The 26,688-nt window shown below is 40.0% G+C and overlaps 1 protein-coding gene across 10 annotated transcripts in view; it reads left to right on the plus strand.

The window, feature by feature from the left end:
• The window catches only part of mtmr3 (myotubularin related protein 3), a 108,908-nt gene that overhangs the window by 65,401 nt on the left and 16,819 nt on the right, over nt 1-26,688 (plus strand). For 6 of the 10 annotated variants that reach the window (XM_068005733.1, XM_068005732.1, XM_068005735.1 and 3 more), the window contains 11 exons: nt 1,409-1,575; nt 2,482-2,578; nt 3,476-3,589; nt 6,268-6,467; nt 6,646-6,777; nt 11,663-11,774; nt 12,123-12,321; nt 13,169-13,354; nt 13,457-13,627; nt 14,678-14,823; nt 17,022-18,501. In XM_068005733.1, coding sequence (XP_067861834.1) covers nt 1,409-1,575; nt 2,482-2,578; nt 3,476-3,589; nt 6,268-6,467; nt 6,646-6,777; nt 11,663-11,774; nt 12,123-12,321; nt 13,169-13,354; nt 13,457-13,627; nt 14,678-14,823; nt 17,022-18,501 — 3,004 coding nt within the window. Of the gene's footprint in view, nt 1-1,408; nt 1,576-2,481; nt 2,579-3,475; nt 3,590-4,393; nt 4,508-6,267; nt 6,468-6,645; nt 6,778-11,662; nt 11,775-12,122; nt 12,322-13,168; nt 13,355-13,456; nt 13,628-14,677; nt 14,824-17,021; nt 18,502-26,688 lie in introns of those variants that run through there. The other 4 variants (XM_068005734.1, XM_068005738.1, XM_068005742.1 and 1 more) reach the window with 2 other exon arrangements.

Below are 26,688 nucleotides of genomic sequence, written 5' to 3' on the forward strand. Positions count from 1 at the left end.
GGAGTTCTGGTTGAGGCAGTCTTCAACTTTTGGTTCTGCTTGAGGCCTGGCTGAGAGTAGGAATTTACCACATGGGGAATTGGCAAGTGTAAACCTGTATTCTATCACATTATGTTGTGTATTAGTACACCGGTGCATTGTGCCAGTGGGCTGTGGATTACGGTAATTCTGTTGGAAATATTTTGGAAGTATAGTTGAGTCTGATTAGCACGTATCTTGATTCAAGTGTAGATTTCAAGCACAGCTTTGCTATTCAACCCTATCTATAATATTTTAAAACTTTTGTATCTGTGCACACATCCTGTCTTCAAAACCTTACTTCCTGTTGTGTGACAGAAACATAACTTCTGTATCAACTTTTCCCATTATAAATTGTCATGTCCGCATTATAATGAAATTGCCTATGTAAACTGATTCCAATGTAATTCCACTCTTCCTCCAGTAGTGCTACTGTAGCACCTCCGTTTTGTGTTTTCGAGCACCATGGGGTGTGCTGCAGAGAAACTCCTATGCAATCCTGGTCAAATTGTCCCCTGGCCTCTAACCCCACTTGATCTAAATGCTACATTTGATCTCGACTCCCCGTGAGCAGTGCCATGGAAAATTAACTTACATATAAATATACTAACATAAAATAGTTTTTAGGAAGAAAAAGCTGGGAGGATTAGTAAATCATTTTTTGTCTTTATTATAACTTGATTAGAAAAATTCCAAAACTAAGCAGTACACTTGCTGTTAACATCATAAGAAAGAACTTGCATTCATATAGTGCCTTTCACCAACTCCGGTCAGCCCAAAGGGCTTTACAGCTAATTAAGTACTTTTGAAGTGTAGACACTGTTGTAAGGAAGGAAAACATGGCAGCCAATTTGCTCACAGCAAGGTCCCAACAACAGCAGTGAGATAAATAACCAGATAGTCTGTTTTAATAATGTTGGTTGAGGGATAAATATTGGTCAGGACACCAGGAAAACTACCCTGTTCCTCTTCAGATAGTGTAATGGGATCTTTTACGTCCACCTGAGAAGGCAGACAGAGACTCAGTTTAACGTCTTATCCGAAAGACTGCACCTCCGACAGTATAGCATTTCCTCAGTACTGCAATGAAGCATTAGCCTAGATTATGTGCTCAGATCTCTTGAGTGGGGCTTGAACTCTGGATCTTCTGACTCAAAGATGAGAATGTTACCACTGAGTCCAGGCTGATGCCATATCATGGCTAAGGAGGTGTCTCTTTTAATGAACATTTCCATTAACAAGGAATCTGCTGAGTGGTGTATTGATGGTGAAATACATGGCATCATATAAATTAGCATTAAATTTTATTTGTATGTGATTTTTACCAGTTGCTGTAAAGTTTTTGATATTTCATATATATGATTTTTCTTTTTTTAAAAAACAAAAACAGGTGTCAGTTTTCTACCTTTGAACCATGTCAAGAATGGGTAAAACGTCTGAACAATGTTATACGGCCACCTGCAAAGATAGAAGACCTCTTTGCCTTTGCTTACCATGCTTGGTGTATGGATGTATATGCTAGTGAAAAAGAGCAACATGGAGACCTTTGTCGACCAGGTATTGTTCAGTGTGTGTTTATTTCTCCATATAATAATTTATATGTTAAATTTAAATCCTCACCATGCACTGTCCTTCAGTCAGGAAGGAAGTACTGTTGCAGCAAAACAATCAGAACTGTCAAAAACCACATTTGAGAACTTGGCTGACAGGAAGCACACTTGTTGCTGGAAATATTAGATGTTAAAAATGCTTTTTTTTCCCCATTCCTTCCTTTCCCCCAACATTAATCTTTGCCAGCATTGATAGACACAACCTGAATATGCAAGCAGCTCTGGGGCTCAATCATGATTATTTGGACGACATGCTCACATTTCAGCCACTGAGGTCCCTGATTCATTACCAGGTCTGTGTTAAGTTAGTTGGTCCTAGCTGGGATAGTGATAAGGGCTCTACAGTTAATCTCACTACCTCTGGGCTATGGAAGGGAAAAATCAACAAAGATCCCTGCTTCTGATCATTGTTCAGTGACCCTTGCTGGAAAGTATTCATGCATGGGCATTGAGTTAGCTCAGCTGTGATGCCCTGCAGTCAAATAACCATTGGCACTACTATCTAGGTGCTTATATGAAGAATAGCTCCTTGAGTGGGGTACCAAAGGTGACTAGCACACTTGAATCCATAATCCCAGCACGAGTCAGATGACTTCAAGGGAGGAGGGGAGAAAGTTGTGGATGATTTTTTTCCAATGTAGTGCTCATGTCTAGTAGATCTCACAATTATAATTATATTTTCTCATTCACAGTGAAGGTTCAATAGATTCTAATTTATCCTGGAATTTTTTAATTCCCATGTTTTGAGTAATTGAAGAAGTTATTGATAGCTTATAAAGGCAAAGAAGGACATATCTCTTGAGATGTCACTGTTGATGTAGATTTCTGTAATCTATCCATTATCTTTGTTCAGGTGAGCATGTTGTTTCAAGATTTAAAAATGAGGTGGAACGAATGTGCTTTGATATGCAAAATGCATGGAGGATCACAAATATCAACAATAAATACAAGTAAGAACTATTACAAGTGTTGCTCCATTTAGATGCTTCTTGATACTTAATTATTTAGTCTTCTAACCTTTAGCGTTAGCCAAATAGGCACATATATTTTGGTTCTGTCACCACAAGCCATTGAAATTGATGGTTAGATTTGCCGTTGTTATTTCACATTGCTTAGAAAATCATTCGGATGAAAGTCGGTGCTGTCTCTGTGTTGTATCTTAACATTTTATTAATTTGAACCAAATGATAAATTATATGTTGGTTCCTTTGTTAACTTACTTAATCACTTCCCTGAACATAACACAAAACTTGTTCTGAGCCAATAAATACTAGAATACTTAAGGTTAGCAAAAACCATCTAATAAAGTAGCACAACTGTCTTTTTGCCAAAATGCATTTTCCCCAGAGTTATGCTTAAAATGGTTGGATGGCCTCTTATATAATGATGTTTGTATATCTATAATTAAACATGTTGGCATTCTTTTAAATTGTATCCACAACCGTCTCATCAGCTCCTAGTGCAAGATGATTGCAGCATTTGTGTTCCCATAGTTCACTGAAACTACGCTACAATAATTGATGCTTACTTACTTTGTATTTTCTTGGTCATTTTACATGGTTAAAATATTTGAAATATTGAGAAATCATTTTTATATATTTGCTTATCTGCCAATTCCCCTGAATGAGTATATGGAGGGAATATAATATACTGTGTTACAACATATCCAATTACCGTTAAGTATCCCTAATTCTCAAGCAATAACCTGTGCTCTATTTATTTTCTGAGATGTTATGTAAGTAAAACTTGTTTCTTTTCATGTATTGCCTTTTATATTCTTTGAATGTCACTATTATTAAATGAAACGACAAGCATTGGGTTAAATAGGATTTTGTCTTGAATTGCAGGTTATGTGCCAGTTACCCACAGCAGTTACTTGTACCAGCATGGCTAACTGATAAAGAGCTTGAGAGCGTTGGAAACTTTAGATCGTGGAAGAGGATTCCGAGTGTTGTCTACAGGTGAAGAATTGTTGATTCACAAAGATAAGATCTGTCAGAATGAACTCAGTACTAAGTGTGCATTTGATCATGTCATTCAGATCTGTTTTTTGGGGGTAAAATATTGAAATATGATTTTATGGGATGTATTCTTAGAGCTAGCTGTCCATCTTCCTACCTAAAACAATAACGTATCATCCCTGTAATTCAAACAATTCAGCCATTTCTTCCTGTGTGAATTCTTCTCACCAGACACTGAATGCCTTTGAAAATGAGCATACTAGGAACTGTCCACGCGTGGCACTCCCTTGTGTAAGTCCTCGGTGTTGCTTAGAAGTTACCGAATGTTGTCTAACCTGGAAAATTATTTCCTCTGGATTCTTTTTGAGCATTGCTATTCATGAACCATCTGCAAGTGTCTGTAAACTGTCCTTGTGCAGTCGTTTATGACTTCAATAAGTTCAAAACCATTTCAGTCAGCATTGTTCACTTTTCTGGTTAGTTGATTTTCAGATTATTAGCTGGCCGACTGACTTAGTGGCTGATTTAATCTGAATACTTTTGAGCTCACTCAACAATAATGTTGACTCAGATCACTGTATGTATGCTTTCAGCATCTTCTGCAGCAATGATATTTGACAAGAAGTTCAATCCTCATGTTTGAGAATTTTCCTGCCCAATTTTTAGAAGCGTTCTCAGATTTCTCTGTTACTGTTTCCCCACCGCCGCCATCTTGGCTGCCTCAGGTTCAGCTCCCTCTCCAGGCTGTCGCCTACCAGCACTGCTGCTTCTTTCCCAGCAAGGAGCTAGCTAAAATTATTGAGAGGTGGAGCACTGTCAACTTTCATTGCATGAGTGAAACTAATGTATAACCTACTGAAAACGGAAAAGAAAAGAAAGTCAAAAGACAAGATGGATGCAAAGAAAGAGAAAAGCAAAGTAAGTTGCAAGCTTTGCATACCGTTTTACTGTATGCTACTTTTTCTTGGAATCTTTTTGTACCCATACGCATATGTTGGATGATTTTCTTAACCATTTATTTGCACACTGTTCTTGGTATATTCGCCCTTGAAAAAATGTTTACACAAACTAAAAAAAAGTATAGTCTACAGGAAAAGTTAGATAGTGCAGTTAAACTTAAAGATGCTTGCTGTAAGCACTCTTTCTTTAAGTTTTATTTTGTCTAACTCTTGTGTCTCCACAATACACACTCTTCTGCTGATGGAAAGGCAGGCATGTGTCCTGCCTCAGCCAATGAACCAATTGCTGTTGGTTTTACAAGAACGAGCTGGGCTGATATGTTACTGATTGATTTACTTACAGTTTCCTTTATTCCTCATTGTGAGCATTTGCTTGCACGTGTGCATCTATTGGCACATAGATCTGGAAATGTCTTTCCACCACTCCATGTCACAGTATGTTGGAACACTACAGTGCTGACTTGATCTGTACAGTATTGTAACTTTTTTTTAAGAAAAGACTGTATTCAGTTCACAAAGTTAAGAAAGACACTTAACGACTATTCAAGTTCACAGAAGTTTCAAACTTAAAAATAACACTTCACCCATTTTTTAAAAAAAAGTTTTTCTTTATTTAAAGTTAAATCTACAAGCCATTATTTTTGGGAATTTTCAGGTATTTGTGGGGAAAGAGTTAGTAATCCTAATAATTGTGTAGCTCATTTTTTTGCAGTCACAAATGTAATTAAGCATAAGTTAAAACATTTGAGAAAAGAGTTTTTAGCAGTTTTTTAAACAATTATCATTTTTGCGACTATGTGAAACAAAAAGAACTTCAATTTATATAGTATCATACCATATCCTAAGGATGTTGCAAGCATTTCACACTCCGTGAATTATTTTTGAGGTGTAGTGACAATTATGTAGGCAAACATTACACAGAAAATTTGCTCACAATAAGATCCCACAACAGTAAATCCAAACCTTTTATTATTCTCTCATCCTCTTCTCTTTCTCCCTCCGCGCCCCCCCCCACCCATTTTAAGATCTCCTTGGACTACAGACCAACAGCCAATGACCTGCTCTCAGCTTCTGCCAAAGGCACACTTGATCCTGCTGCAAGATATTTGTGGACAGATCTATGATGACACACCCTTCCACTTTTCTCTCTTCAGTATGAGAGGGATTGGCCTCAACTTTGATGTCTCCTCACAGCAGCGTCACCGAGATTGGGAACTCAGCGAAATGGCAGACCATGGGCACAAATGCATGTCCCAGCACACTTTGGTGCAGTCATTAATTATACCTGTTTTTTTTAAAAAGGAATTTTCTCTTTTGCATGGATCTTTGCATGTTAGGTAACGATCTCTGCTGCGTTAACCAGACATCTTATTCTCAGGTCTATCCCACTGCTGCTCTGAAACTGGCTTCTATGTGGTGTGCAAAAACACCTCTTTTTCAGTTTTCTCCCCCCAAAAAACAACAAAATAAATGAAGAAACATACACACCTGAGTTCCATTGTTTCCCCACAGTGTTATAGCTGTGATTTAAAACTCCATGTTTGGAGGATTGATGCTACCTGCTCCATGGTTCTTTGGTATTCAGACTCCAACATTTAGTACCACCATGCAGTTACCTGATATAAAGTTAATCACAATTGCATTTTTTTCTGAATCTATTACCATTACCATTAATACAAATGTATATATTTTATAAGTATTTTCTTTCTGCTATCTCAGGCACCAGGGCAACGGAGCAGTGATTGCACGCTGTGGTCAGCCTGAAGTCAGTTGGTGGGGCTGGAGGAATGCAGATGATGAGCACCTAATACAGTCTGTTGCAAAAGCTTGTGCCATGGACAGCAATTCCACCAAACATGTCAATGGCAACTGCATACGAGATTTTCCTAATGGCAGTGACCTGTCTGATGGAGAATTTGGTAAGAGTTGCAATGGTATATCCTTGCATATTACTGAGCAGCTATAATGTACATTTTGTATTTTTGGTTCACGTCATTGTTGTTGTTATCCTTTTTGTAGTACTTTTGCAGATCCAATGATGTTGTGCATACGTTTTATAATTGCTGTGAACTAGTTTTAATTGTCTTTTCATCTTAGATTCTTCAATGACTAATGCAGCTGGAGTAGAACATTTATGCAGTCCGCCACAGAAACTTTTGATATTGGATGCTAGGTCATATGCAGCAGCAGTGGCTAACAGGGCAAAGGGTGGTGGGTGTGAATGCCCTGGTGAGTATCAGCATGAAAATGTAAACAGTAGTGCTGAAGTAGAACATTTGGAAATAGACTTTCAGCTTGTTTTCCAACATTTATAGAAATGGCAAACCAGCCCTTCGGAGGATAATGGAACAAGAGGTTGTCCATTGATTAATACAGAATTTAACAAATGAAGGTTCACCCTCCCCACTGTGACTCTACTTTATATCTGTAAATATTACACAGGAATTATTTTTGCAGGTACTTTATAATGGTAAATGGTTAGGATCAGATCAGCCATGATCTTATTAAATGGCGGAGCAGGCTCGAAGGGCCGATTGGCCTACTCCTGCTCCTATTTCTTATGTTCTTATGTAAATATACACACTTGCAAGATTGGGTGGCACAATATATTAAAGCACTCCCCTTTCACCATTGCATGCCTTGGTTTGAACCCAGCCTGGACTGCTCAGATGAAAATCTACCTTCTGTGTTGGTTGCAAGTGGTTTATGTGACATAACTTTGGGCAGTCTTGAGCTGGTTCCTAGTGAGTACAAACACACAAAATGGTATGGTAGCATAGTGGTTATGTTACTGGACTAGTAATCCAGAGGCCTGGACTAATAACCCGGAGTCATGAGTTTAAATCCTGCCATGGCAGCTAGGGAATTTAAATTCAATTAATTAAATAAATTCTGGAATTAAAAAAACTCGTATCAGTAACGATGGCCATGAAACTACTGGATTGTCGTAAAAACCCATCTGGTTCACTAATGTCCTTTAGGGAAGGAAACTTGCTGTCCTTACCCGGTCTGGCCTATATGTAATTCCGGACCCACAGCAATGTGGTTGATTCTTAGTCGCCCTCTGAAATGGCCTAGCAAGCCACTCAGTTGTACAATCTCGCTACAAAAAGTCATCATAAGAATAAAACTGGACGGACCACCCGGCGTCAGACCACTAGGCACCGGACACGACAAAGGCAAACCAAGCCCAGTTGACCCTGCAAAGTCCTCCTCCCTGGGGATGTGCCAAAATTGGGAGAGCTGTCCCACAGACTAGTCAAGCAATAGCCTGACATAGCCACACTCTCAGAATCATACCTTTCAGCCAATGTCCCAGACTCTTCCATCACCATCTCTGGGTATGTCCTGTCCCACCGGCAGGACCGACCCACCAGGAGGTGGCTGTACAGTGGTATACAGTCAGGAGAGAGTGGCCCTTGGAGTCCTCAACATTGACTCTGGACCCCATGAAATCTCATGGCATGGGCAAGGGAACCTCCTGCTGATTAGCACCTATCGCCCTTCCTCAGCTGATGAATCAGTCCTCCACCATGTTGAGCACCACTTGGAGGAAGCACTGAGGGTACCAAGGTAGGGGACTTCAATGTCCATCACCAAGAGTGGCTTGGTAGCACCACTACTGACCGAGCTGGCCGAGTCCTGAAGGACATAGCTGCCAGACTGGGCCTGCGGCAGGTGGTGAGCGAACCAACACGAGAGAAAACCTACTTGACCTCATCCTCACCAACTTACCTGTCGCAGATGCATCTGCCCATGACAGTATTGGTAGGAGTGACCACCGCACAGTCCTCGTGGAGACGAAGTCCCAACTTCAAACTGAGGACACCATCCAACGTGTTGTGTGGCACTACCGCTGTGCTAAATGGGTAGATTCAGAAGATATAGCAGCTCAAAACTGGACATCCATGAGGCGCTATGAGCCATCAGCAGCAGTAGAATTGTATTCCAGCACAATCTGTAACCTCATGGCCTGGCATATTCCTCACTCTACCATTACCAACAAGCCAGGGGATCAACCTTGGTTCAATGAGGAGTGTAGAATACCAGGAGCAGCACCAGACGTACCTTAAAAAAAAAAGGTGCCAACCTGGTGAAGCTACAACACAGGACTACGTGCTTGCCAGACAGCGGAAGCAACATGCTATAAACAGAGCTAAGCAATTCCACAACCAACGGATCAGATCAAAGCTCTGCAGTCCTGCCACATCCAGTCGTGAATGGTGGTGGACAATTAAACAACTAACGGGAGGAGGAGGCTCCGTGAACACCCCCGTCCTCAGTGATGGCAGAGTCCAGCACGTGAGTGCAAAAGACAAGGCTGAAGCGTTTGCAACCATCTTCAACCAGAAGTGCCAAGTGGATGATCCGTCTCGGCCTCCTCCCGATATCCCCACCATCACAGAAGCCAGTCTTCGGTCAATTCGATTCACTCCACGTGTTATCAAGAAATGGCTGAGTACACTGGATACAGCAAAGGCTATGGGCCCCGACAACATCCCAGCTGTAGTGCTGAAGATGTGTGCTCCAGAACTAGCTGCGCCTCTAGCCAAGCTGTTCCAGTACAGCTACAACACTGGCATCTACCCGACAATGTGGAAAATTGCCCAGGTATGTCCTGTCCACAAAAAGCAGGACAAATCCAATCTGGCCAATTACCGCCCCATCAGTCTACTCTCAATCATCAGCAAAGTGATGGAAGGTGTCGTCGACAGTGCTATCAAGCGGCACTTATTCACCAATAACCTGCTCACCGATGCTCAGTTTGGTTTCAGTCAGGACCACTCAACTCCAGACCTCATTACAGCCTTGGTCCAAACGTGGACAAAAGAGCTGAATTCCAGAGGTGAGGTGAGAGTGACGCCCTTGACATCAAGGCAGCATTTGACCGAGTGTGGCACCAAGGAGCCCTAGTAAAATTGAAGTCAATGGGAATCGGGGAAAACTCTCCAGTGGCTGGAGTCATACCTAGCACAAAGGAAGATGGTAGTGGTTGTTGGAGGCCAATCATCTCAGCCCCAGGACATTGCTGCAGGAGTTCCTCAGGGCAGTGTCCTAAGCTCAACCATCTTCTGCTGCTTCATCAGTGACCATCCCTTCATCATAAGGTCAGAAATGGGGATGTTCACTGATGATTGCACAGTGTTCATTTCCATTCGCAACCCCTCAGATAATGCAGCAAGACCTGGACAACATCCAAACTTGGGCTGATAAGTGGCATGTAACATTTGCATCAGACAAGTGCCAGGCAATGACCATCTCCAACAAGAGAGAGTCTAACCACCTCCCCTTGACAATCAACGGCATTACCATCGCCGATTCCCCCACCATCAACATCCTGGGGGGTCACCTTTGACCAGAAACTTAACTGGACCAGCTACATAAATACTGTGGCTACAAGAGCAGGTGAGAGACTGGTATTCTGTGGTGAGTGAATCACCTCCTCATTCCCCAAAGCCTTTCCACCACCTACAAGGCAAAGTCAGGAGTGTGATGGAATACTCTCCACTTGCCAGGATGAGTGCAGCTCCAACAATACTCAAGAAGCTCGACACCATCCAGGACAAAGCAGCCCGCTTGATTGCAACCCCATCCACTACCCTAAACATTCACTCCCTTCACCACCGGCGCACTGTGTACCATCTACAGGATGCACTGCAGCAGCTCGCCAAGGCTCCTTAGACAGCACCTCCCAAACCCGTGACCTCTACCATCTAGAAGGACAAGGACAAGGGCAGCAGGCACATGGGAACACCACCACCTGTACATTCCCCTCCAAGTCACCATCCCAACTTGGAAATATATTGCTGTTCCTTAATCGTTGCTGGGTCAAAATCGTGGAACTCCCGACCTAACAGCACTGTGGGAGAACCTTCACCACACGGATTGCAGCGGTTCAAGAAGGCGGCTCATCACCACCTTCTCAAGGGCAATTGGGGATGGGCAATAAATGCTGGCCTTGCCAGCGACGCCCACATCCCATGAATGAATTTAAAAAAACACCGTATGAAACGAGATAATTCAGCATTAAATTTTCAATCTCAATCCAAGAGACCAGTCCAGTCCTGGTCACCAAGACACAAGGGAGACATTTAAGCATTGGAGATAGTACAAAGAAGAACCACAAGCTAACTTCTGGCCTTGAGAGGTCTGACCTATGAGGAAAAACTAGAGAAACTTGGGCTTTTCACCTCGAAAGGAGGTGTCTGACAGAGGTGATCCTATAGAAGTATATAAGATTGGAAACCATATGGACAAGGTAAACCTGGAAACTTACTTTATATTACGAGAGAATGACAAGGGGCCATGGATTCAAACTCATTAAAATTAAATTTAGGACTGACATCAGGAAGTTCTTCGGAGTGATCAAGACATGGACTGGGCCTCCAGAAAGAGTAGCGAAGGCAAAATCCCTGGAATCATTTTAAGAACCAATCAGATGATGCAATGGGACATTCTGGATGGATGAACTAAGATGGACCCATCCATAATTATCTTGTGATCTCATCATCACAGGAACATCTTGTATGGAAAATGGAAAGATTCACCATAGTGCAATGGGGGAGGTGATCTTCTGAGGATGTGGTAAAGTAGAGGTCTCAGCTTTACATCTAAGCTATACTATACCCAATGTGAGAATACTTTTGCTAACACTGGGCAGAAAAATAAATTGTAAACATTTTCTGTTCACAACTATTGTCATCCCTTACGTAGATAAGCAGAAAACAATCATGCAATTATAGTTGTGTACCCATGGAAAACACTGTATGCTTGAAGGGAGATCAATAAACCAAGGGTTAAGAAAAGTGTTTTGAGGACTGCAAGGCTGCACAAATACATTTGTTGAACTCGACTGTTAAGCTGCTGCTCATCCCTGTTTTTAAGTCCCTTGTGCTAATCTGCAAATTTTTGTTCATTCACTTTATTGGGGGAAAATTGCAGACTGGCAAATGCAGAAACAAAAAACCCCAGCCTGTGTCTGATAAGTGATCAAAATTAGGTGGGAATGGGTGAGCTCCGTCTTCGTTTTGGTTTTAAGTGTTGACAGTAACGAAAAGATGTTTTCATTTTTTATATGTAACTTATTATTTTCAAAATTTTATTTCTCTCGCAGAATATTACCCCAACTGTGAAGTAGTATTTATGGGTATGGCAAACATTCACTCCATTAGGAAGAGTTTTCAGTCATTGAGATTTCTGTGTACACAAATGCCAGACCCTGCCAAGTAAGTTTTTAACTTTTTTTTTGCTTTGCTCAAAAGTCAGGAAAAATTTAACAATTTATATTTTGTGGTTATATGTTTGTATTACATGGGAAGTGAACACAAGTTACTTTTTAGACAAACAAAATAACTAATGACTTTGGCCTTAAATCATCTTGAAATTTATTTTTGGAAATTGTAGTTAAAACATCAGTACTAGCACTTTATATGCAAAAAAAGTGCACAGAGGTTTGTGTAAAATTGAAATCTTTCTTATATCTGTGACATTATATGTCCTAGTTGTTTGATGCAAAGAGACACATACATAAATTCATCTAAAATATTTTCCTGATTGATTTGATTTTTGATCAGCAGTTGGTTATCAGCATTAGAAGGTACCAAATGGCTTCAGCATCTATCCATGCTTTTAAAAGCAGCAGTACTTGTAATTAATGCAGTCGATCGAGACCAGCGGCCTGTTTTAGTACACTGTTCTGACGGCTGGGACCGAACACCTCAAATAGTGGCTCTATCAAAATTACTGCTGGATCCTTACTACAGAACCATAGAGGTGTGTGTGTCCCTTAAGTTTTATAGGAACTTAATATTCTAAAGGATTGTCTTAGCAGTTTTATTAAACACTGTGCTATTCAAGAAAGGTAATTTGAAGATATTACAGATGATATTGTAAAACATACATTTCTAAAAGCTGTGTTTAATTGAAGCTTAAAACATTTTATAAACATGCTTTGTTTATGTAATGAGAATAAAAGAAGTCTTCAGGTAGAACGAATTTGGAGATGATTTAGTTAATTAAAATGTGTAATTGATGTGCATTTTATCAACCATGCTGATAGAATGCTATTCCACTCTCGACCTCAAAAAATACTAATTTTTACTGTGAAAATACTGCACTTAAAGGTTGCAAATGAAAATCATGATAGCACACGCCTCCTTTACATTTATTTTGAATGTGTTGAAGCCCAATGAAAATTTTAAGTAATAATGGTGCACATCTTTGGATACGTTCAATATCAAATCTGTTCATTATATTAATTTTTCATTAAAGCAAATTGGCATTGAGATTCAAATTGGAATTATACATTGAGTGGAATGGACCCTTTTGTAAGAACTTGGCAGTAGTTCAGAAGTGCACAAAGATGTTGAAAATGTTTAGCATAATATGAATAGTTATTTTATTCAGTTGATAAACTCTTATTAACACATCAGCCAGATGAGTAATTTGGCCCAAAAACAGGTTGCACCGTTAACTGACTGACCTGTAGTATTTTATTTGTGTTCCAAAATCAGAGCAATGGTGAATTTTTGAGTCATAATACAAACCCATCAGTAACACTGATATTTCTTAAATGCATATGCTGAGTGAGTTTTAATACACATAGCACTATATTTTACAGGGTTTTCAGGTACTGGTGGAAACGGAATGGCTGGATTTTGGTCATAAGTTTGCTGATCGTTGTGGTCATGGTGAAAACTCAGATGATCTTAATGAACGCTGTCCTGTGTTTCTTCAATGGCTGGATTGTGTCCATCAGTTACAGAGACAGTTCCCTTGTTCATTTGAGTTTAATGAAGCATTCCTTGTAAGTAGAGAGGTTTTACTGCTTCTTTCCCTCTGGAGTAAACTAGTTTATCAAAATTAAACAAATGGCTTTATTAATTTATTCCTTATCTGTTTATTATAGGTTAAATTGGTGCAGCATACATATTCTTGCCTTTTTGGAACATTCCTGTGCAACAGTGCAAAGGAGCGTGAAGAGAAACATACTCAGGAAAGAACCTGCTCTGTTTGGTCCCTACTGAGGCCAGCTAACAAAGCCTTTAAAAATCTCCTGTACACCTCTCAATCTGAAACTGTACGTTTGCTTTCATCATTTTCTGTAAGATGATTGTGATACATAAGCAAAAATCATTTGGTTCCCTGTTTAAGTTAATGTTGCATTATTATTTTGAGAGATTTTAATTAAATTCAAATGATCTCTTACCACATTAAAAGATTATTCAGCATTTTAACTCATTAAAAGACAGTAGCAAATAGCTGTGCAGTAGGCCAATTAGATGATATCATTTGGATTGTATGCCTTTGTTTTGTTATTACTGTTATCATTACATAAACATCCACATCAGCAACTCGCCAGCTACTAAATAGAAATTGATGCTGTATGTTTTAGAATGTTTTCAAGGTTCTGTGACTTGAATATTTAGTCAGTCATTATTAATTTCCAAAGCACCTTTTGGTCCTAAAAACAAAGTTTGTGTCAGTAGAGTGGAGCCTTCTAATTAAATGTTTTCATCAAATTTATATTGAGTGATGATTTAAAAGTAATCGGAATAGAAATTAAATAGATACAGAGATGCAATTGTACAGGGACAAGCAGCAGAAAGTTGTAGAATTTCTGGTGAGAAGAAATTAAATTTTTTAAATCAAATTTCAGTACTATTCAACAGTTAATGAAAAGCTAAGAATAAGGCAAATCCTGATTATACTAGATATGAAATGTTTAAGTTCGCATTATCTAATTTGTAAAATACATAGACGTCTGTAAGGTGGGATTCTAGATACTTCAGTACATTGCGTGGGATCTCGAGAGTATAGTCCATTAGATTTTCATTGTTAGATATTGGGAGATGACATGTGGGTACCGGAATCATTACTTGTACTCTAGTAACACTGATCCAAAGTTTTAATTTCTGGGATCCATGTTGATGGAATTTCATTCAAATTCTGATCGTGTCCTTTATGTTTATTATTTTTATTTTAGTTAATACTTAATGCTCCAATCTTATTTGGAAGAAAACTATACAATTTGTACAATAGACTTTGAGTAAAAGAAAAGAAAATATGTTCAAACATTAACATCTATGGGTTGCATATCCTAATGAAAACACTTCAACATCTAAACTAGGTGCTGCATCCAGTGTGCCATGTTAGGAATTTGATGCTTTGGACTGCAGTGTACCTTCCCAATTCATCTCCCTCTACACCTGCGGATGACCATTGTGCACCTTATCCAGTCCCAAGGTCCAACCCTGAAGAACAGTCACTGGGAAGGTGAGCTTCAAACAGTCTGCTCATGTGAAGTAAGATCAGTATAAATTGGGTTATGAGCAAGTAGGGATTTTTTTTAAAAAGTGGGGCAGAGCAATCAGTTGGGCACAAATTTAATTGCTAGTCTACGGCCTTACATGGTGTAATATTTAGTACTGCATTTAAATTGGCAAAGGAAAAACTCTGAAGTAAATTTCAGTCTTTTGCTGATTGACTGCTTGGAAAATGTTACACAATGATACCATGTTCAAAGAAGCTCTTAAAATTCAACGACGAACCCATTTTTCTTCAAAACCTAACTTGATATTTTGATTTTGGAAATACAGACAAGTTAAAGTATATATTGATATTTAATGTACTAGCATAATGGTGATGTGTACTTTAATATTTTAGTTGATTATAAAACCAAAGAAAATTTTCAAATTAGCAAGAAATTGAAATAAATAATTGCCTTTACCCAAATAGTTCATGACTTCACTTACACATTTTTTAAATAAACAATTTAACATTGAAACTGCTAACATCTGTTAATGTGATAGATGTCTTACTGTGCTATCACACGTACTTTTTTTTTAAAAAGAGAATTCATTTGAGCATTTACGTTTTAAACACTCAAATGAAACCGAGCAAAATGGGTGGTGTGGGGGGGGGGGGGAGAAAGAGGGTAAGAAACCAGCAAGTTTGCATTTCCCTTGCTTAACATTCAGTCCAGATAAATTAAGGTTTGTTTTTTTTTCTTGCTTGACATTGTAGATGTTAAATTTAATTAATTTGGAAACTACAGAGACTGTCCAGTGGATCACCACATAAAACTGTCCAAACTCCAGTTTAATGTTGACACACTTCAAAAAAAAGTCAATTAGGTGCATTGTGGGAAAATTTGTGCCAATTTCTTTTTACAAGCATGAAAGTGTGGCCTATTCTCCACACCCATGTACAAAAGAAAATTGGTTAGTTTTATCAACTGAATATAAAAAAGTATCCCTAACTCAGCATCCTAGGTGCATCAAATGGCTTGCCTAATATTGCTACTGTCGAATAGTGTTAGCAGATTTATAAGGAAGGAGAAAGGTAAGAACTATTTTTAAAATAATTTATAGAATGATTTGTGTGTTTTACTTAACATTTATTTTGGGTTTTTAAAATAAATTTATTAGCCTCTTTCCTTCTTGGCTATTAATAGCCATTTCTTTTTGGTATCATGGTTGTGTAGATTGAGAAACTAGGATGAACACGACTATATTAAGTTATTTGTTATATCTTAGTTAAACTAGAAGTATATTTATGGAGTAGCTATAGTAATTATATATACAGTGTACTTAATATTTTCTGTATTTTTTTTTGCTTACCAAGGTGACAATGTATGTTAGTACCAGAAAATGGAACTCTTGCCATTTAAAGCACCTAATATCAGCATGAATTACTTCAAGTTCCGGTATCTCACAGCCAGGTGCAGAGTAAAGTTCCCTCGACTCTGACCCTACCTTGGAGGAGCACCACCAATTGCACCAGTGTGATATTTTTTCCATTTCCCAAAACAGCCAATCTGTGGCCTCTTGAGTGAGGTTACCAATTAGTCTGTGCTGAATTGAGACTCTGCAAATTCATTTCACGTAGGATTGCACCTCAGCAATCTGAATTGGATTTGAACCCAGGTCCCAGAGGTGAAAAGCCAGTGTACTGTGGTCACCCAAAAAGTTCCCTCAATTTCATTTTAAAGTCTCCTCTGTGAATTTTGAATCTTATTGTCAGCTATCATATTTCCTCATTTATCTGTCCTCCACACACATTAGATTGGGCCCAGCAATAAGATTGTTTGAATATAAGCAGGTCTTGGGTATGCTTATGATTTGGATGACCTCACAGTTGCCCATATTGAACTCCATTTGCCTGCTCCCATCTCCACTAGTGACTGTCCCTCCTAACTTCGTGTCATCTGCAAACTTGGATATACAACTCTATTGAGAAAGAATACAAACGTATGTGTATGGTGGATGTTATTTTAAGTGCTAAATATGGCATTGGCCATTGTTATTTCTATTCTGAAAATGTGCTGGCTTACTGGATGTGCTTTTCAGGAAATTTTAAACTGCAGCCAAATAATTAATGTCATCTTGTTCTGAAAAGTAGAATAGCAGTGTTAACACCTTTACAGACTAATGTCAGTGTTCTGTTTCTAACATCTTTCTGTCTGACGACAGGTTACCAAAGACTAGATCATTTGATAACTTGACAACCGTTTGCGATAATCCTGGGCCTACAGCAAATAGACGCTCCAGTGATCCAAGCCTAAATGAGAAATGGCAGGAACATCGCAAGTCATTGGAACTTAACAGTGTTGGAATAGGGGGAATGATGGATGGGAATGGACTAGATGATTCCTTCAACAGTGAAGCACTGGAATTGGGAAAGCTGGGAAAGAACCCGTTAGGAGCTGAACTTTCTGTTGCTGCTGGTGTTGGGGAAGGTCAAATAGAGAATATTTTACAAGAAGCCTCTAAGGACGATAGTGGGTTGGAGGAACAATCGAAGGATGCAACAGTAACAGAACTAAAACGAGAAGTACATGTTTTAAGTAGTGAAAGTGAGCTTGACAGTGGCCTGAATAATCAATTAGTACCTTTTGTCACAGACTCCTCCGAAATAGTAGCAATTAATGAAATGCAAAGTACTGAACCTATTTCTGGGGTTGTTACAAGTTCAGAAGAAGAGATCCAGGATGGGTTTTTAGAGTCCATTAACCGCATTCAAATCTTACCTGCTATAGGTGTTGTTGGTTTCAGAAACGTTGCTACTGATAGTCCATCAAGTTATATAAAACCATGTACTGCAGCAGAGGAGTTTATTGAACCAAATATTGAACCAGAAAGTCACTATACTACACCACAACCTAGTTTACCACATTTAACTGTTCCAGACAAGCTGGAGGAGAAGATATCTACTTTGGAAAGTTCTACTGAAACTTTAACAGAAGATGGAGCAAAGCAGGAAGTGCCACAAACCTACTCTAGTAACAAACTGTATTTGAATAACAGGGCCAATGGTACCATTGTACCTGCTGCAGACTCTGAAAATAGTTTTTCTCAGTTTTTGCCTGAAAACCAGAATATGGTAGTGAAACCAAGATCAACAACTGATCTACATAGGACTTCAGATAAAAGTGTTCAGAGTACACAGCCTCCTCGTGCCTTGTTGTTAAGTGAATGTAAAGATGGATTTGTTCCTAACGGAGAAGTCAATAGTGAAAATACAGTAATAGAAAAAGCAGCAGACTTTGGGAGTGGTAGTCAAAGAAATATCACAGCTAATGGACTCTGTATAAACGGAGATGAGATGAGGGGGAAAATGGTGTTAAGTAGACAAGTTTCTGCAGCTAGTTGCAGCTCTTTGCAGTTTCCATCTGGCCATTTTAGAAACCCCCAATCCAAGTGGCCGCATTACTACTCTGGAAGACAGCAGCCAGTAACAAGCCCAGATCAACCTACACGAAGCCACTTAGATGACGATGGGCTGGCCACGTACAATGATATTGTCCAACAGCGACTCCGTCAGATAGAGGCAGGGCATCAGCAGGAGGTAGAAACTTTGAAAAAACAGGTACAAGAACTGTGGAGCAGGCTGGAATGCCAGCATTTTAGCAATTCATCTCTGCGTTTTAATGGAGATTTTAGTGATGAAGTGGTAAGTATAGGAAATTTCAGTTTTCTTGCATTGTGAATGTTAACTACAATTTTTTTTTAGCGTGCAACTTACAATTCATTTGTAACTAAATTATCAAATATTTGGTTTTCAGTGTAATCTCAGTTTTGGTTAAATGTTGATAAGTTTGTCAGCAACTATTCTACCTCAGACTGTTTATTTTTAATTATAACACTGAACACTGTTGCTTTTACACTGTGTGGCTGTGGTGCTGGTCAAACTGGACGTTGCCTGGATCATAATAGAGACTATTGAGAGTCTTCAAGCTTTCAGTTGCTCTCAATGTGTGATCTATTGGTACAACCAAGATATTAGATCTTTCCATATTCATTTAGTTTCATGCTTGCATGTCTGATTGTTGCCAGAGCATCTCCAGCAATGGCTTCTCTTCCCACCTACCCCTGCACCATTACCTCTGGAGTCCCCCAAGGATTTATTCTTGGCCCCATCCTTTTCAATCTACGTGCTTCCAGTTGGCAGCATCATCCGCAGACATGGGGTCGGCTTCCACATGTCTACAGATGACACCCAGCTCTACATTTCCCCCACTGCTTTCGAACCCCTCACTACATCTATCTTATCAGACTACTTGTCAACATCCAGTCTTGGAAGAGCCGCAATTTTCTCCAGCTAAACATTGAGACCACCAGAGCCATCATCTTCGGCTCCCACCACAAACTCTGTACTCTTGCCACTGAATCCATCCCTCTCCCCGGCCACCATCTGGCTAAACCAGACTGTTTGCAACCTCGGTGACTGCCTACTTCGACCTCTGTAACATTGCCCACCTCCACCCCTACCTCAGCATATCTGTTGCTGAAACCCTCATCCACAGCTTTGTCATTTCCAGACTCGACTACTCCAATGCTCTCCTGACCAGCCTTCCATCCTCCCCCTCTAAAATTCAACTTGTTCCAAAACTCTGTACCTGTATCCTATCCAGCACCAATCCTGCTCATACCTCAGATTTAAAATTCTTATCGTCGGGTTTAAATCCCTTCATGGCCTCGCCCCTCCCTATCTCTAACCTCCTACAACCTTATAAATTCCAAACTCTTCGTTCCTCTATCTAGCCTCTTGTGCATCCCTCACCCCTTTCACCCACTGCCAAAAGCCATGCCTTCCGCTGCCTGAATCCTTTGCTTTAGAATTACCTCCAATTAATCCTTTCACCTCTCCACCCCCGTCACCTCTCCAGCTTGAATCATGTTGGAATGTTTAACTTGTAGTGTTTTCCAGCAGTTTTGTGCTATTACATATCAGAAAAGCCCAGTTGCTTTAAGTCTTGGTTTCAAAATGGTGATGTTCACAATGTTAGGGAGTAATTATTGCAACTTTAAAAAAAATGTTCAGGAAGGTTTTAAGGCTCTCCTTAAAACCCATCTGTTTGACCAAGCTTTTGGTTACCCCTCCTAATATCTACTTCTTCGGCTCACCATCATTTTCTGATCACGCCTCTGTGGGGTGTTTTTCTGTGTTAAAGGTGCTATAAAAATGCAAGTTGTTGTGATACATCATTCTCATGTAAAAATTGTAACAACTAATGATGTGCCAAATAAAGCAACAGAGAAAGGATCAAGCAATGTATACACTATAATTAAAATTGCAGTCCAGTCCCTTCCTGAATATTTTTTTTTAAGTTGCAATAATTACTCCCTAACATTGTGAACACCACCATTTTGAAACCAAGACTTAAAGCAACTGGGCTTTTCTGATATGTAATAACACAAAACTGCTGGAAAATACTACAAGTTAAACATTCCAACATGATTCAAGCTGGAAATATTTTTGCTTTTTTTACTATAGTCACTTTTTTAATGCTCAAAATTTGGCACAGGTCATTCATTGGATGTTAATATAGATGGCTACAGATCCTACTTTTTTAATGATGTGCAAGAATAGGAATTTGATATAGTAATTTGATACAGTAATTTAGTTCAATGAAGGTGGTTGTTCTGAGCTTAACTTTTCAAACGGTGATGAACTGAATTAAAATCGGTCACCATTTCTACCATTATACGAAGGATGGTGGATGGGTCAACAGAGTGTGTGCAGTATTGGAATCCTACTGTGAAGGCTCCCAAAATGGAATTATTTTATGTAATTAGAATGTCATCATTAAACAGGAGCTCCAGTGTGTTTTTAAAATTTATTTACTAATGCCTGCTTTCAGTTTTGTAAAATTAGCTATAGTTCATCCCATTGGAATAAATGGAAAATGCAAATTTACAAAAAAGCAAATGTTTCGGTACATGCTGTGATTTAAATGTTTCTTCTTGCGGTTTTAATTGTATTTTGCAGTGACATTTTGATTGGATTATTTAAAAATGGATGCATTAAGTATTATAATTATTTTGTTGATCACGGGTAATTTTTAAAAAATCAAATGCAAATTTTAACTATGTCGACCTGAAATTTCACTATAGATGTGGCAATCTCTATTCATGTTATTAATTTGTACAATGCTTCAGAGCAATCTTCCATAGAAATTTACTAGTTTATATGTGTACAGTCCATTGTTTCCCCACAATATTATGTAACTACCAGATCAATGGCCAGTTCAGTAAGAGCTACTGTTGCAGATCATTGTTGGTGATGAGAACACCTTGCTTTAGTTCCCTTACTGCCAATGGGTTGTCTCATTAAATGATTGGAATGCCTGATGTCTCACTCAAAACTCTTCAAAAGATTGAGCTCATCGGTTCAATGACATGCAGCACAATTAGGAAACAAACTGACTTTGAAGCAGGTTTTCAGCCAATCCAAGGAAATTTTGGTTAATACGAGTCCCATCTCTATATCGGATGATGGAAGTCCTAAAAGCTCAGAAAAGCAGGTAAATTCACTATTTGGAAATATGGAAATATGGAAAAATCATAGGGTGTACTTAGAAGATAAATACGGACAGAAAAGATTGAATGGGTAAGAGGAATGACAACGGGCAAGGAGAAGTTTAAAACATTTTGAATTTTTACTTATTTTAGAACTCTAATTTCAAGGTTTGTTTAAACATCAGTCAATCAAACTCCAATATTGTATTACTAAAAAACTGAAAACTATAAATGAAAACCCTCATCCATGCTTTTGTTACCTCCATACTCAACTATTCAAATGCTCTCCTGGCCAGCCTCGCACCTTCCACCCTTCGTAAGCTTCAGATCATGACAAACTCTGCTGCCCGTATCCTAACTCGCACCAAGTCCTGTTCACCCATCACCCCTGTGCTCACTGACCTACCTTGGCTTCCAGTCCGGCAAGGCCTTGAATTTAAAATTCTCATCCTAGTGTTCAAATCCCTCCATGGCCTCTCCCCTCCCTACCTCTGTAACCTCCTCCAGCCCCACAACCCTCCGAGAATTCAGTGTTCCTCCAACTCTGGCCTCTTGTGCATCCCCTCTTTCCATCGCCCTACCATTGGCGGCTGTGCCTTCAGCTGCCTAGGCCTTAATCTCTGGAATTCCCTCCCTAAACCTCTCTACCTTTCTCTCCTCATTTAAGACGTTCCTTAAACCTTACTTTGACCATGCTTTTGGTCACCTGTCCTAATATCTCTGTGGCTCAGTGTCAAATTTTGTCTGATGACGCTCCTGTAAAACACCTTGGTAAGTTTTACTATGTTAAAGATGCTATATTAATACATGTTTCATTTAAATTATCAACTCTGGGAACCTACATAACTGCTGATTAATAAATTATTTTCCCATATTCTCTGTTGAGGTCCATCTTAAAGTTGGTAAATAGGTACTCTTTCTGATAAATACATATGGTCACCTGATAAATTTGGAATGAATACACCACGATTGTTCAATGTGGATTTCATCACCCAACAACTACATGGAGTGTACTGGACAAAATAGAACTGTCTCCATTGAGTCCACAGTATATATATCTTCACAGTGTAGAATCAGAATGGTTACAGCACAGAAGGACGCCATTCGGCCCATCGAGCCCGTCCTGGCTCTTTGTAAGAGCAATCTCGTAAGTCCCATTCCCCCGATCTTTCCCCGTAGCCCTGCAGATTTTTTCACCTTCAAGTATTTATCCAGTTCCTTTTTGAAAGCCACAATTGAATCTGCTTCCACCACCCTTTCAGGCAGTGCATTTCAGATCATAATTACTCGCTGCATAAAAAAGTTTTTTCTCATGTCGCTTTTGTTTCTTTTGCCAATCACATTAAATCTGTGTCCTCTAGTTCTCGACCCTTCCGCCAATGGAAACAGTTTCTCTTTATTTACTTTATCTAAACCCTTCATGATTTTGAACCTCCTCAGCTCTAAGGAGAACAACCCCAGCTTCTCCAGTCTATCCAAGTAACTGAAGTCCCTCCTCCCTGGAACCATTCTAGTAAATTTTTTCTGCACCCTCTCTAAGGCCTTCACAACCTTCCTAAAGTACGACGCCCAGAATTGGACACAATACTCCAGCTGTGGTCGAACCAGTGTTTTATAAAGGTTTATAATAACTTCCTTGCTTTTGTACTCTATGCCTCTATTTATAAAGCCCAGGATCCCGTATGCTTTTTATACTGCTTTCGCAATCTGTCCTGCCACCTTCAAAACTTTGTTGTCTCTGTTCCTGCACCCCCTTTAGAATTGTATCATTTAGTTTATATTACCTCTCCTCATTCTCCCTGCCAGAATGTATCACTTTACACTTCTCTGGATTAGATTTCACCAGCCTGTCTGTGTCCTCTTGAAGTCTATTACTATCCTCCTCACTGTTTACTACACTTCCAAGTTTTGTGTCATCTGCAATTTTGAACATCACTACTCTCTGTTTCTTGTAATTTAACCAGTTTCGTATCCATGCTGCTACTGCCCCTTTTATTCCATGGGCTTCAGTTTTGCTGACAAGCCTATTATAAGGCACTTTATCAAATGCCTTTTGAAGGTCCATATACACAACATCAACTGCATTGCCCTCATCGACCCTATTGTGTCTGTCTTTTAAAAGAGATAGAAATTATCGGCACAGAAGGAGGCCCTTTGGCCCAACGTGTCTGTGCCGACCGAAAAAGAGCTATCCAGCCTAATCCCACTATCCAGCACTTGGTCCATAGCCTTGTAGGTTACGGCACTTCAAGTGCATATCCAAGTACATTTTAAATGCGATGAGGGTTTCTGCCTCTACCACCCTTTCAGGCAGTAAGTTCCAGACTCCCACCGCCCTCCGGGTGAAAAAGTTTCTCCTCAGCTCCCCTCTAATCCTTCTACCAATTATTTTAAATCTGTGCCCTCTGGTTATTGACCTCTCTGCTAAGGGAAATAGGTCCTTCCTATCCACTCTATCTAGGCTCCTCATAATTTTATATGCCTCAATTAAATCACCCCTCAGCCTCCACTGTGTCAAAGCGAATAACCCCAGCCTATCCAATCTTTCCTCATAGCTAAAATTCTCCAGTCCTGGCAACATCCTCGTAAATCTCCTCTGTACCCTCTCTAGTGCAATTACATCCTTCTTGTAACGTGGTGACCAGAACTGCACACAGTACTTTAGCTGTGGCCTAACTAGTGTTTTGTACAGTTCTAGCATAACCTCGCTGCTCTTATATTCTATGCCTCAGCTAATACAGAAACGTATCCCGTATGCCTTGTTAACCGCCTTATCTACTTGTCCTGCCACCTTCAGGAATTTGTGGACATGTGCTTCAAGGACCCTCTGTTCCTCTACACTTCTCAGTATCCTCCCATTTATTGTGTATTCCCTTGCCCTGTTTGCCCTCCCCAATTGCATTACCTCACACTTCTCTGGATTTTTTTTATTCATTCATGGGATGTGGGCGTCGCTGGCAAAGCCAGCATTTATTGCCCATCCCTAATTGCCCTTGAGAAGGCGGTGGTAAGCAGCCTTATTGAACTGCTGCAGTCCGTGTGGTGAAGGTTCTCCCACAGTGCTGTTAAGTAGGAAATTCCAGGATTTTGACCCAGCGACGATGAAGGAACAGCGATATATTTCCAAGTCGGGGTGGTGTGTGACTTGGAGGGTAACATGCAGATGGAGTTGTTCCCATGTGTCTGCTGCCCTTGTCCTTCTAGGTGGTAGAGGTCGTGGGTTTGGGAGGTGCTGTCGAAGAAGCCTTGGCAAGTTGCTGCAGTGCATCCTGTGGGTGGTACATGGTGCGCCGGTGGTGAAGGGAGTGAATGTTTAGGGTGGCGGATGGGGTGCCAATCAAGCTGGCTGCTTTGTCCTGGATGGTGTTGAACTTCTTGAGTGTTGTTGGAGCTGCACTCATCCAGGCAAGTGGAGAGCATTCCATCGCACTCCTGACTTGTGCCTTGTAGATGGTGGAAAGGCATTTGCCACTTTTCTGCCCATCTAACCAGTCCATTGATATCTTCCTGCAGTCTACAGCTTTCTTCCTATCAACCACACAGCCAATTTTTGTATCATCTGCAAACTCCTTAATCATACCCCCTACATTTCAGTCTAAATTATTGAGATATACCACAAAAAGCAAGGGACCTAGTAATGAGCCTGGTGGAACCCCACTGGAAACAACCTTCCAGTCACAAAAACACCCATCAACCATTACCCTTTGCTTCCTGCCATTGAGCCAATTTTGGATCCAACTTGCCACTTTCCCTTGGATCCCAAGGGCTTTTACTTTCCTGACTAGTCTGCCATGTGGGACCTTGTCAAAAGCCTTGCTAAAATCCATGTAGACTACATCAAACGCGCGACCCTCATCGACCCTCCTCGTTACCGCCTCAAAAAATCAATCAAGTTAGTCAGACACTACCGTCCCTTAACAAATCCATGCTGACTGTCCTTGATTAATCTGTGCCTTTCTAAATAACGATTAATAGTGTCCCTCAGAATAGTTTCCAATAATTTGCCCACCACCAAGATTAGGCTGACTGACCTGTAATTACTCGGTCTATCCCTTTCTCCCTTTATAAATAATGGTACAACGTTAGCAGTCCTCCAGTACCACATCTGTAGCCAGAGAGGATTGGAAAATGATGGTCAGAACCTCTGCTATTTCCACCCTTGCTTCTCAACAGCCTGGGATACATTTCATCCAGGCCTGGCGATTTATCTGCTTTCAAAGATGCTAATCCCGTTAATACTTCCTCCCTCACTATGTTTATCCCATCCAATATTTCTCACTCCTCCTCAACTACAAAGTCTGCATCGTCCCCCTCTTTTGTGAAGACAGATGCAAAGTATTAATTGAGAACCATACCCACATCTTCCGCCTCCATACACAGGTTACCTTTTAGTCTCTAATAGACCCTACTCTTTCCTTAGTTATCTTCTTGCTCTTTAAAGTATTTATAAAACATCTTTGGGTTTTCCTTTATTTTACTTGCCAATATTCTTTCATGCCCTCTCTTTGCTTTCCTAACTTCCTTTTTAATTTCACCCCTGCACTTTCTATACTCCTCTAGGCTTTCTTTAGTATTGATCTCTCGGTATCTGACATAAGCTTCCCTTTTTTGTCTTATCCTACCCTGTATGCTCCTTGACATTCAGGGTCTCTAGATTTGGGAGTCGCATCTTTATTCTTTGTGGGAGCATATTTGCTCTGAACCCTCTATCTCCTCCTTGAATGCCTCCCACTGATCTGACATTGATTTACCTTCAAGTAGCCATTTCCAGTCCACTTTTGCCAAATCACATCTCAGCTTAGTAAAATTTGCCTCTCCCCAATTGAGTACTTTTACTCCTGTTCTATCTTTGACCTTTTTATAACTATGCTAAATCTAACTGAATTATGATCACTACCACCAAAATGCTCTCCCACTGATACTCCTTCCACCTGCCCAGCTTCATTCCCTACATTTAAGTCCAGAACGGCCCCCTCTCTTGGGCTTGCGACATACTGGCTTAAAAAGTTCTGAATGCATTTTAAGAATTCTGCACCCTCTATACCTTTTACACTGATTCGATCACAGTTAATATTGGAGTGTTGAAATCCCCTACTATTACTGCCCTATTGTTTGTGCACTTCTCAGAAATTTGCCTACATATTTGCTCTTCTATCTCCCTCTGACTATTTGGGGGGTCTATAGTACACTCCCAGCAGTCTGATTGCCCCTTTTTTGTTGTTCAGTTCAACTCATATGGCCTCATTTGATGATCCTTCTAACATATCAACCCTCCTCACTGCTGTAATTGTTCCTTTAACCAATGTTGTCACCCCCCTCCCCTCCTTTTATATCCCCC

The sequence above is a fragment of the Heptranchias perlo genome, chromosome 25 (assembly GCF_035084215.1).
Source record: "Heptranchias perlo isolate sHepPer1 chromosome 25, sHepPer1.hap1, whole genome shotgun sequence".
Lineage (NCBI taxonomy): Eukaryota > Metazoa > Chordata > Chondrichthyes > Hexanchiformes > Hexanchidae > Heptranchias > Heptranchias perlo.